General features: G+C 44.5%; 1 protein-coding gene across 2 annotated transcripts; it reads left to right on the top strand.

The window, feature by feature from the left end:
- Window positions 1-840: 840 nt before the first annotated feature.
- ESD (esterase D) lies at window positions 841-11,237 on the top strand. 2 transcript variants are annotated; one of them, XM_048957699.1, is made up of 9 exons: window positions 841-944; window positions 1,634-1,709; window positions 2,611-2,699; window positions 2,880-2,978; window positions 5,600-5,724; window positions 5,983-6,102; window positions 7,749-7,847; window positions 8,840-9,007; window positions 11,013-11,237. In XM_048957699.1, the coding sequence occupies exons 2-9, from the start codon at window positions 1,642-1,644 to the stop codon at window positions 11,091-11,093; spliced, it is 849 nt and encodes a 282-aa protein (XP_048813656.1). In that variant the 5' UTR covers window positions 841-944; window positions 1,634-1,641; the 3' UTR covers window positions 11,094-11,237. The 2 variants fall into 2 exon arrangements, with proteins under 2 accessions (XP_048813656.1, XP_048813667.1); XM_048957710.1 differs by lacking the exon at window positions 841-944 and adding an exon at window positions 1,050-1,167.
- Window positions 11,238-12,714: the final 1,477 nt, after the last annotated feature.

Below are 12,714 nucleotides of genomic sequence, written 5' to 3'. Positions count from 1 at the left end.
CAGCTTGCAAAAGAAAAACTGAGAAGGAAGTTCAGACAGTCCAGATACAGATTTGGATGAGATATATCAATGTACAAAGACAGGACTGGAAAAGCAATTGTGAATGCGGAATGAGTAGCCAAGGTCCAACGTCCAGCAGCTGCAATACAGATGGATTTATCAGCTCTGCTGAGAAGAGCAAAAAGTAATGGGAGGACAAAGTTGGCAGTGCTCTGTGTTGTTAAAATGAGGGATTATAAATAGAGAAGAATTGTCACATCGACAAAGTAACAGATGATCAGACTTCAAAGTGCCATGGGCAAAAATAATCACTGCTAATAAAGTCTGTGCTAGAAGACTAAATAGAGCAAGAAGGCTTTCCTGAGGACCTTGTTTTTTAGTATCTGACATGCATGTTTAATTGCAAATTAAAAAAAAATAATAACATGACCTATTAACGGTAAGAGGTGGGAATAATTTAGAGTAATTTGAAATATGAACAGATAAAAGTAATGTCAAATACCCTCTGTGTGTGTGTGTGTGTGCGTGTGATCTCCACGCTGACAGAAAGCACGATAGAGGTAAAATATTTCAGACTTAATGAAGTTATCTGAAAGATCGAACCCCCCTCCTGCGAGGACAGGCTGAGAGCCGGGGCCGTTCAGCCTGGAGCAGGCTCTGAGATGGCCTGAGAGCAGCTTCTCAGTATCTAAAGGGGAGCTACAGGAAAGAAGGGGACAGACAGCGTCTGTTGTGACAGAACAAGGGGGAATGGCTTCAACCTCAAAGAGGGCAGATTAACTCAGACATAAGGAATATTTTAGAGCGAAGGCGGTGAGAGACCGCAACGCGATCCACACGAGGGGCGTGAACCGGCGTGCAGGCGGGGCAACGGGAGGTCGCGCCCGCCCAGGAGCCGCCCCTTCCTTCGCTGGCTGCGCCTCTCGGCCCCCCGCTCCTCTGAGGTAAGGGAGTGGGGCGCGGGGCCGCCAGAGCGGGGGGAGGGTTAGAGGGGGCCGCGGCACCGCCGTGCGGGCTTTCCAGCTCGGCTACGGAGGGACAGAAGGGAGCGAGTGCTGCCTGCGGCTGTGCTCGGCAGCGGGCCTTGCGGCTTCCTTCAGGAAGTCCAGCCCCTCGGGGCTCGTAAAGGAAAACGCACGGGCCTGGCGGGACGGATCTCCTGTCGTGGTGCGTTCTGGGGCTGAGCGCTGCCCTTTGGACGCTGAGGACGCGCTCTGGCGTTGCTCAGTTTGTGGTTGCTTTTTTTTGTGGGGCGGTGGGAGCGACCCTCAGTGTAAATAAATAACACGAAAAAAATGTAAATAAAGCTGGAAATAGGAAGTTATGAGAGGTCGGGAAAGGTTTGTGAGAGAATCTTCGGAAGAGACCGTGGTACTGAAGATGCTTTAAGTTCATGGAAGGATCATAGAATGGCCTGGGTGGAAAAGGACCACAATAATCATCGAGTTCCAACCCTACATGCAGGGTCACCAACCAGCAGACCAGGCTGCCCAGAGCCACATCCAGCCTGGCCTTGAATGCCTCCAGGGATGGGGGGGTTATATTCGTTTACTCAGCTCCTGTAACTTTAGTATGAGCGAAGGCCTGGAATGCTTTATTTTCAGATTTAACTTGCTCCTTTTTCTTTTAACAGTTAAGACCATGGCACTGAAACAGGTTTCTAGCAACAAATGCTTTGAGGGTTTCCAGAAGGTGTTTGAACACGACAGGTAAACATTACAGAAGTAAACCAAGGTGTTCATCAGGGCAGCGAATGGATCTCATTGCTGCCCATGTCCTTGGTCTGCAGGCAAGCTGTGTGTTCTCACTAACAGCTGTATTTCAGCAGGGGATGTTGCCTATAGTTTTGTCTGCCTTCCTGTATTCCTCTGCTAATGTTTAACGTGTTTACTGTACTGAAATGCTGCCGACCTGAGAAGGGAAATCAGTGTATGAAAAACATAATTGCAAAGCCAATGACATCTTTGACACAGTGAGACGTGGTTGTGAACAACTGACTCATCTTCTGTTGAAGTTAACAAACTTGAAAAGTGTAATCCAGACAAAAAGCACAGTGACTGCAGCAACATTGTTGAATTGTATTTGCCAGTATGCCAAGGGTTCAAAATTGGGGAATGAATCCTGATCTTCTAGTAGCTCCTTCAGGAGCATATCAACAGTTGACGTCCTGTAGATGCTCATTCCTATTGCTGCCATGGAGAGCACGATTATAAGGATATCCAGACAATTCCAGAGACTTCTGAAGTAGTGCAGCCTCTGAATGTGGATTTCTAAGTTCTCTTCCACCATGTAGTACAGAACAAAAAGGCAAAACACCATTTCACAGGCTGCCAGGAAGAAATCCAAAGTTTGAGCTCCATTACTGGAGTTGTCACTGTCTGTACAAAGTTCAGTTCCCTCTACTGGGTATTTTCCTTCCATGCACTCTTACAGAGTGCTGTGAGCAGAGAGGCAAAAGGGATGTGTTCTCACTGTTTGATGGAGGTGAACAGAGAGGCATTCGTTTTTTCATTTCTGTCTTTGAATGAAATGCACTGATTCTGCTTTCTTGATGTTATCAACCTTGCTAATGGCATACTGCTGATAATAAGGACTGTTTTATTGCTACAGCACAGAGCTAAAATGCAAAATGAGATTTGGAATCTACTTGCCTCCAAAAGCAGAAACTGGAAAGTGTCCTGTGCTGTATTGGCTCTCAGGTAAGTAACATTAGGATTTTAGAGAGATAACCTTCAACATATTTAAGCTACTGTGGCCTGCATGTTTATGGCAATAGGAATCCTTTCTATTTTTTAGAAACTTCTCTGAAGTCAGAAGGATTTTGGAAATTGAAATGCTATGGGCAATGTGTAACAAAACATATTTTTTCTTTCTTCTAGGGTTAACTTGCACAGAGCAGAATTTTATAACAAAAGCAGGTTTTCAGCAAGCTGCAGCTGAGCATGGCCTTATTGTAGTTGCACCAGACACAAGCCCACGTAAGTTTTCACAAATTATAGGACAGAAGAGAATTCAGCCCTCAGAATGAAGTCTGCTGTCTTTATTGTCAAAAGAGTGAAGCACTGCTGTTTGCTACAAAGTTTGTTGCCCACCTGAATGGCAGATTTCCATTAGCTGGATTAAGTCATCAGTGTTCTTAATAGCATGGGTGTCCAGCTGTTTGGTTTGCTTGGGCTGCACTGAGTGAAGAGTTGCCTAGGACTGCATCTGTGAAGGCAGCTCAACATGAATGAGGTGTGACTGTGAAGTCAGGGGTATTTCTCTCTGCTAAGGTAGGGCTTATGAAAGTCTGGTAAGGAGATGTGATCAGATTTTTGATTGCAAGTCATTATATTCCATATGAAAATTCAGAAATAATGTATTTATGTGGACTGCAAATGGGGCCACAAATAAACCAGAAAATTGGTGGGTTTTTTGGCTGTCTTGAAACCTGTTCTCAAATTCTTTTATCACTGTGGAAAGTGTGGCTGCATGGTTTTCTCTGTTCACAGAGCTGTGTTCAGCCAATGCCTCAGAACCCTTAAGCTTATCTGCCATGCCTTGAGCTAGCACCATGCTGCACCCCGAGCCCTGGTTCCAGCCTAGATGGGGTTAATACATGCCTGCTTAATAGCATGCTGCTAAAAGCTTTGCATTTGAAACTTTTAATTGTTGGCACTAAAACTAGAACAAAGGGGCCATTGAACTGAGCAAAAATGAAGAGAGGGAAAAGATAGACAGCAAAGAGGCATGTGTTACCAGAAGTGCTTGTACTTTGTGGCTTGCTGGGGCTTAAAGAACCAAACAAATGAGAAAACCTACGTGTACTGTCACACAAAGCTATCATATTTACTTGTTATTGTATACTGTCTTCGGTAGGCTATTAAGTAAATGTCTCCTGAGGGTTTTGCTGTCTAGAAAAGTTTAAAGCAAACCAGAGCTTGCTTCTGTGCACCTGCAACAGACTGCTTGTGAAATGGCTTTTTGAAACGATGTGCTGTTGTCTGTGTAAGGTTGAGCTTGTGTGTGATATGGGAGACTTGTGTGGTGGATCTGCAGTTACTTGAAATCCAGTCTTGTGGGGACACAGCGTGCAACGTTCAGTGTTTATCAGGTTCTGCTCAAGTCTTAGGAGTGCTGTATCAGAAGAGTGCCACCTTTGTTGTCTCCCCAGAGTTAGCATGTCAGATCTCAACGCAGGTGTTAGGGGAAGAGAGTGATGTGCTTTCCAGAAGACATTTTTGTACCTTAGTTTTGAAGTTGTGTCAGATCAGAGAAAGCTTTCCAATACAAAAACCTGAGCTACCTGTAGTTACAGCCCCTCTGCCCTGCTCTGTTACAATGTACCTTCCTTTCTTTGTAGCAATTTGTTTTTCCAGACAGATTTGCTGAACCAAATGGACTTTGGTTCCCTTTCTAATTTATTTTTCCAGGGTTTCTCGTAAGTTTCTTTTAGCAGAATCACTGTTGCCTTCATTGAGTGGCAGGACTTGGAATTTCTGACCATTCCTGAGGGACTGAAGATAAGACTTCATATCCAGCAAGTTGTATGAGCACCCACAGCCCCTGCCACTGCTGGGCTTTTAGTTTAGAAAATTACTCAGTGTTCAAAGGCACTTCTCTGGAGCAAACTCAGCTTTGATCCTTGCAAAAATGTGCATGCTGTGGGGAGGTGGCAGGTAGCTGCACAAATTGGCAAGGATTGTCACAGGGATTACACGTGGGTTTGTAGTGTGATCTGACAGTGGTAAAAGCCCACATAATGTTGAATTGCAAAAACTGGGAACATCTGTGAGAAAAGGAGGTCATTATTTCCTGTCACATATAGCTTGAAATATTGCATTCTGTTCTGAAAACTAGGCTCGAAAGTCACAGCTAATAAAAGGGAGAGTTTGAGATGGGGTGTACTGACTTTCAAGGAGACATCTGCAAATTCAGTTTGAAAGTGTAACTTTGGAAAGGAGGATACAGAATCACAGAATGGCTTGGATTGAAAGGAACCTCCAGGATCATGAAGCTCCATCCCCCCTGCCACAGGCAGGGCCACCAACCTCCCCATTTAATACCAGACCAGGCTGCCCAGGGCCCCATCCAACCTGGCCTTGAACACCTCCAGGGATGGAGCATCCACAACCTCTCTGGGCAGCCTGTTCCAGCACCTCACCACTCTCTTTGTAAAGAACTTCCCCCTGACATCCAACCTAAATCTTCCCTCCCTCAACTTAAAACCATTTCCCCTTGTCCTGCAGTTATCTACCCTTTCAAAGAGTTGACTCCCCTAACACCATCCTGCAGTTATTCAGAGGAGTGACAGAAGTTTGATGGGCAGTTACAGTGTGCAGGGCACTGAAAGAAAGGGGAGTTGTGTGCTTGGGGGGGAAAAAAAAAGGGGGGGGGGGATGGCCAGTGTTGTTATGCTGCAGTCTTAAAATAGGAGCTGTGCATGCTTCAAAATACTGTATTAATGAGTGAAAATCTGAGCTGTCCTACTGGTTGGAGGGGTAGAGATACATTGATTGAGGAACTACTGTCCAGGGTCTCTGACTTGGGTGACAGATTCTCTTACTCTGAACATCTGATAGTGGTGACATATTAAGGATAGAATCCGTTTTCGTGATAGGTGGCTGCAATATTGAAGGAGAAGATGAAAGCTGGGATTTTGGTACCGGTGCTGGTTTTTATGTGGATGCTACTGAAGATCCTTGGAAAACAAACTATAGGATGTACTCCTACGTGAGAGATGAGGTAACTCTGTTGCTGGGTTATAGTGGTATTGTTGGTGAAGCTGCAGGAAAAAATGCTGGTAGATGAAATGTTTCCTTTTGGTTTTACAGTCTGTCAGACTTGGTTTCAGACCATGATGGTAAATGTTAGACTAGAACCAAAGATGTGCCTTTGGTTTCAGTGTCTTCCTGGCATTAAAATGTGTCAGTTCATCAGATGCTTCTCTGTCTAAAGATACAGAAGTTGCTTTAATGTTTTTATTCCACTCTTCCTTTACAGTTACCTAAACTGATAAATGCCAATTTTCCAACCAACCCTGAACGGATGTCTGTTTTTGGGCATTCCATGGGAGGTCATGGAGCTCTCATTCTTGCTCTGAAGAATCCTGGAAAGTACAAAGTAAGATATCATACTTGCTATACTAGGAATGCTCAGGCTAATACAGATTCTCTGCAGGAGTAAAGAAATAAAACATAACACCAAGTTCTGTAACAGTGTTAAACATACACACTCCTTTAGCTGTAGAAGTTCACTGATACCTACTATGAGAATATAGAAGATTGCCAGAAACACTGCTCTGGAATTTGTATTTGATAGCAAAGTTAAAAAAGAATGTTTTAAAAGGTAGGAAAAGTTTGGTTTCTTTTTGAAAATGCTCAGGTTTTCCAATAAGTAAATATAAACAGGTTCTTTTTAGTCGGCAGTTAATTCCTGCTGCTAATATTGTCTAGAAATCTGATGTGCAATTTGCCATATCTTTTCAAATCCTGTCTTTGGGCATACAGACATCGTCAGTGAGTCATCAGCAAAATATATTTACAAAGATATAATTTCATATGCATAGAATCATAGAATGGCCTGGGTTGAAAAGGACCACAATGATCATCCGGTTTCAACCCCCTGCTATGTGCAGGGTCGCCAACCAGCAGACCAGGCTGCCCAGAGCCACATCCAGCCTGGCCTTGAATGCCTCCAGGGATGGGGCCTCCACAGCCTCTCTGAGCAACATCTCTCTTAAAGATTGATTTTATTTATTTATTTTCAAGTGGACGAGGTATCTGAAGTTGCATTCCTCTTCTACTGTAAGGTAAATCACATAGGCAGGAACATATTTGCCTTTTATACCCATGAGGGAAACTTCATTGCTCTCTTTGGAGATATGCTTACCTCGGGTGTTTCTGAAGGAGAATCAGGCATTGCTGTTTGCTGGCAATTTACTGGCTCTGTCTTTATCTTGTGGAGCCAGTAGTTCAGAAATTTGTTTTCACTGTTGGCACTCAAATTCTCATTGTGTTATCGAAAAGAAATAAACACTACTGGAAACACCAGAATTCAGGAAACTGCCCATGGCTCAAATAGTTGGTTGCTATTTCTTGCAGGGCATAAGAGTTGAAATATTGATGGGCCCAAGGACAGATCTGAAAGAAGAATGTAAAAAATAGAGGTTGGACTTTTCTCCCTGGCACCTGTGCTCTGAAATGCGTGTTTCCCGACTCCTAATCCTTCAGTTAAGTTAGCTAAATTCAGGAGATGCTGCTGCAGGCTCAGACAGGCTGAGCTCCATGCCTCAGGCCTTTCCTATGTTCCAGAATGGAGTTGGAGGTGAGATAGTTCCATGCTCTCACCATGCACAACAGGCTTATCAGCTGCTTAAGGAATTCAAGACAACATCCAGCATACAATGGAATGGGGTGGCTAACCCTTCATTTCAAAGCTTGGCTCGTGTGCAAAAAGGAAAGTGAGCATTGTGGCTCTAGGGAGAGCAAATAACAGAATCATAGAACGGCCTGGGTTGAAAAGGACCACAGTGATCATCTGGTTTCAAGCCCCTGTTATGTGCAGGGTCTCCAACCACCAGACCAGGCTGCCCAGAATAGGGAAATAGGGTAATAGTTATGGCACTTAGATTAAAGGGCTGGTGGCAGGCAGAGTTCTGGCAGTGCTTTCTAAAGCTGTTTTGAAACACTGTCAGTTTGATTGTTATCAGAAATTGCTTTTGGTAATTGCTGTTGTGTTTTGTTTTTTCATGCTCTCTTTCCACACAGTCTGTGTCGGCTTTTTCTCCTATCTGCAACCCTATGCAGTGCCAGTGGGGCAAGAAAGCCCTTGGTGGATATCTGGGATCAGATGTAAGCAAATGGGAGGTATGTGCTGCAACTTGCAGGCCTTCAGTGGTGTGTGAATGAGTGATCTGTGCTTACATTGCAGCAGGTGTCTGGAACAAAACTCTTGAGTTGCCCAGGAGCTGATGGTGTTGTTTTATACCCATGCTTAAGAGTATGCACAGCACATTGCACAGTTCTGCTGGGTGTGTCTTGCTGTTGCCTGGTGGTGCTTGTGACAAACGAGACAGAAAGCTCTCATCAGACTGACTAAATGTTTTATGAAGGTCTTAGAATACAGGCTAAGAAGAATTACGGGCAGTCTGAGACTTTCTGTAATGCATGGAAGTAATGAGAATATTTAACGAGTTTAAGAATTTTAAATGACCCTCTGTGGTCTGTCACTCCAAAACAGAGTTTTCAGTGTTCAGAACTTCCGTGGTAGCCTGAAAAGAAAGACAGTGCTACAGCCTGGCCAGGGTCTGATGAGCCTCGTGGTATCTGCAGGAGCAGCCTGGCAGAGGCAGTTGCAGAGAGGCCCTTTGGTACTTGGAAATTGATATCCCACAGAACATGATTAAACCAGGAGTTTGGTTTTTAGCTCTAGGTCCCTAATTTAGAAATAAAAACAGTCTTATAAGAATTGCTAAGCTACAAGCACACAAATATATTTGTTGCTGTGTTATTTGGGCATACATCGTTGTGCTGTCCTGCTGCAGGACCAGATGTTGTAAATCAAGTGCCTAGTTCAGAGGATCTGCTGAGAGCACTTCTGTAGTTAGCATAAGCCATAGAATGGACCCATACTACCACTCTGGCTTGTTCTGTCATTGAACACACATTTTTTGTTTTTGTTCCACCACTGTATAGTGACAGAGTAGTGCATAAGGGCCTGATTGCTCTTCCAGGTTATAATTTGATGTCTTGATCAGTGTAACACAGCACTCTGCACTTACCATTGTTTTCTCACAGTCAGTGAATTCAGTCCATTCTAACACGCATACGTGAGCGTTGCCTCCCTTTTACTTCTGCAGGCATACGATGCTACACAGCTTGTGAAGTCCTACCCAGACTCTCGCCTGGACATCCTGATTGATCAAGGCAAAGAAGATCAGTTCCTATCAGCAGGCCAGCTACTGCCAGATAACTTCATCGCTGCCTGCACAGAGAGGAAAATCCCAGTAGTCTTCAGACTGCAGCAGGCAAGTTGCTTCCGCAGACCCTGCTGTTGGGTAGATGCTGTGTGAGTTGGGTGTGTGCACAGCAGGTAGTTTGTCACTGGGTGTGCATTTATTGACCTGCCAGTCTGCCCCTGGCTGAGGAAAAGACGTTGCAGTGTCTGCTGCCTTGTTCCACTAGGTGGGGTCATAAGCGCACTCTTCTCAAACGGATCTGGTGCTGGTATCACTGGCTGCTCTTAAACCTGCCAGTGATAAGCTGGAGAGGCAGCATTAATGACTATACTAAGCACAGTCACTGTAAAAGCAACGTGACAGCTGTGTTTTTGCAGGATTCCTTATTTGTGCTGTGGGTGTTGCGTTCAGCTTTGTGATTTAGCATGCAGGTGTTGGTGTACATCAGGAGAGGTATGGAGTTGCTTGAAATATCAAATTCACTTGAAGACCTACAGTGCAGTGACCCAAAACAGCAACGCACTGAGAGCAATGGAGTCTTTGTAAGCAGGCCGCCCCACAGCTTGAAGATTGTCCTCTTTGGTTTATTGCTAGGGCTTTTATACAGCCCTGTGCCACAAGGTCTATTTGGTGCTGACAGAAAGGGAGCAGTTCAGAGGCTTCTTTATTATTTTAACATAGCAAAAGAGCTATGTTAGCTCTTCAGACTTAAGATATGAGGTCGCAGCCCGTATTTAGCACTAGGACAATACCAGTGAGGGGAACTGTTCTCTCATATTGCATCCTGCTCTGTAGCTGATGCTGCTGTTCACAGAATGGCTCAGGTTGGAGGGGACCTTAAAGCCCACCCAGTCCCAACCCCTGCCCATGGGCAGTGCCACCCAGCAGCTCAGGCTGCCCAGAGCCCCATCCAACCTGACCTTGAGTGCCTCCAGGGATGGAGCACCCACAGCTTCTCTGGGCAAACATACATTTTCAGCCTCATGAGGCGGTCTCAGTTTTGTTCCCCTACCCCTGCCTAGAGGTTCAGGGATGCAGGAGGTGTGGGAAGCCTGTCAGTGACATCTGGGGCAAAGAACGCATTGAATACTTCAGCAGTTTCCGTGTCTGTTGTTGCCAGCTGTCCCTTCTCACTTACCAGAGGAGGTAGACTCTCCTGGGCCTTCCTCAGCTGGCCCGTTTTACCTGTAGCAGCCCTTCTTGTTATTTTTCACATCCCTCACCATATTCACTTTTGTCTGTGCCTGGGCTTTCCTGATCCTATCCTTATGTATCCAAATGGCATCCCTGTGTTTTTCCCAGGCCCACCCATCCTGGCTTTCATTGCCTGTAATTTTCCTTCTTTTCCCTCAGCAGTGCCCATTTCCTTCATCGTCTGCTTGGTTTTCAGGGATGGAAAGCTCCTGCACTCTCAGAAAGGTGTCCCTCAGGAGCTGACAGCTCTGTGCCATTCCTCCATCCCTAAGGACAGTTTCCCACGGAATTCCATCCAGTAATTCCTTAAACAAACAGAATTGCACTCTTCTGAAGTTCAGGGTCCTCACTCTTATTTTTGCCAGGCCCACGTTCCTTAAGACCACAAACCCAACCCACCTCTAACTTGCACACCCAGATTAGGGCAGGTGAAGGTGCATGCTGTTTGCTCATCTTCCTAGAGCTCTTCTATACTTGACTTGTTAGGTGTGCTTTGCAGAATCACAGAACGGCCAGGGTTGGAAGGGACCTCAAGGATCACAAATCTCCAATCCCGCTGCCACACACAGGGCCACCAACCTCCCCATTTAATACAGGACCAGGCTGCCCAGGGCCCCATCCAACCTGGCCTTGAACACCTCCAGGGACGGGGCATCCACAGCCTCTCTGGGCAGCCTGTTCCAGCACCTCACCACTCTCTGTGTAAAGAGCTTCCCCCTGACAATTTTACATTTTTCCCCCTTTACAATTTTACATTTATGTCTTTTTGATGTCTTAAAACAGATGAAAACACAAGAGATACGAACTTCTTGACAAGTAGCATGATTGCTTTGTTGTGAACTATACGCATTTGCTGATTTCTTTGTTGTTGTTCTTCTAGGGCTATGATCACAGCTATTTTTTCATTGCTACGTTTATCAATGACCACATCAAGCACCATGCAAAGTTCCTTAATGCTTGAACTACAGAAATGGGAGTGCTGTCTGACCAGCGGGAGGCAAAGGATCCAGCTGAACAGTACAGAAATCATGTATTGAAGCAGCATGTGTAGAATACAGCTCTTCTGATTACACTGCTAATAAAATAAAAGTCCCACTTAATTTGATGTTCAAAGTATCTTGAATATTCTTGCATGCTTGAAAGTTTAACACCATGTAGGTGAGTGTGCTTTCTTGGTCAGGAAGAAGATTAGCAGGTGAGTTAATTAGATCTTAATAATGTGAATGTAAGTATTTGGGACTCAGGCCTGTTTCTAGCACACCTTAGACAAAGGCAGTGAATAACAGTATGCCTCTTCTGCTAATGGAAAACCTGCGTTCATTTCATCAATTAGTGCCACAACCAGTCAAGGTGCTTAATTAAGCTGCACACTGTGGTTTCCTGTTCTGTACGCTAACAAACACCACAAGGGCCGATGCTGTAAGAAAGGAAGCAGTCTGTGCTGAAGGAGGTGGTTTGTCTTCCACTCCTTTCTTGCTTAGTAAGAAAAAGGCTTACAGTGTGTTTGTAGGTTTCTTAGGTTTAATAGGACTATTCCTATTCTGGAACAGGATCCTATTCCTAGTTGAGCTCTACAGTGCCTTTATTTGGCTCACACAGTCACCTCCTCCATCACCCACGCTGTTCAGCTCTCAGCATCATCTCTTTTACAACAAACTGCCAGCCAGGGGGTAGCCAGTAAGTGGTTTCTACAAACGATAGAGTTTAATTGTAACTACAGTAAGGATTTTCTATATACATTATGTTCACTGCTTAGGGTATGATAGATCCACCATGCATGTTTTATTGCACGTACAAATAGTGTACAAAGACTCATGAAGATCCTCTTTTTAGCCATACAGGTTAAGACTGCATAAAAAAGCCGTATGACAAAATACGTAAAGCCATTTACAGCCAACTTTGAGCAAATACTGAAAGACACTATCAGGAGGAAAAACAAAACTTTAATTATGAAAAACCAAGATTTGTCAAAATAATAATTACAAAGCTTCATGGTGCCATATATACATTGTAAAAAAATACTCAGGAAACCTGCATTTTATCCCTCGAGATGCAGAAATCAATATTCCTATTTTATAATCAATCTTTGAATGCTTTTTAAAACGTGATAAACTCTACCTCGAAAACGTATTTTTCTTTACATTGCTCGTGCTTTTTGACAAAACAGATATTTGTGCAGCTCTGTAAAATATTAAAATACATTTTAATTTAGCGGTAAAGTGCACAGTACATTTGATAGGAAACAATATGCTATAGCTGCCAATCCAAATTGCCATTTTAAGTCGCCGTTCCCTCTATAAAATAAATGCTTCTGCTTTGGTTGAAGTAACTGCTATCCTGGGCATACTGTGTGTCTGCAGGCCCACTCTGACAAGCTGCTCTCAGTACAGACGTTGGCAGTCCGTGGTGTTACAGTGCACAGCCTGCATTCAAATACTGCGCTATAGACTGACAGTCTGCGACTGGAGCACAGCTGTTTTGAACTGCAGCACCTGTGCAAACACGCAGGTAACTCAGCCTAGATGTGCAGCAGCGACAAGTATGCATCGTGCCTTCAGAAAGTCCTTGCACAACAGTTTCCT

The sequence above is a fragment of the Lagopus muta genome, chromosome 1 (assembly GCF_023343835.1).
Source record: "Lagopus muta isolate bLagMut1 chromosome 1, bLagMut1 primary, whole genome shotgun sequence".
NCBI classification, from domain to species: Eukaryota; Metazoa; Chordata; class Aves; order Galliformes; family Phasianidae; genus Lagopus; species Lagopus muta.
Note: the sequence above shows the minus strand (reverse complement) of the source record. Positions and strands in the feature narration are given on the sequence as shown.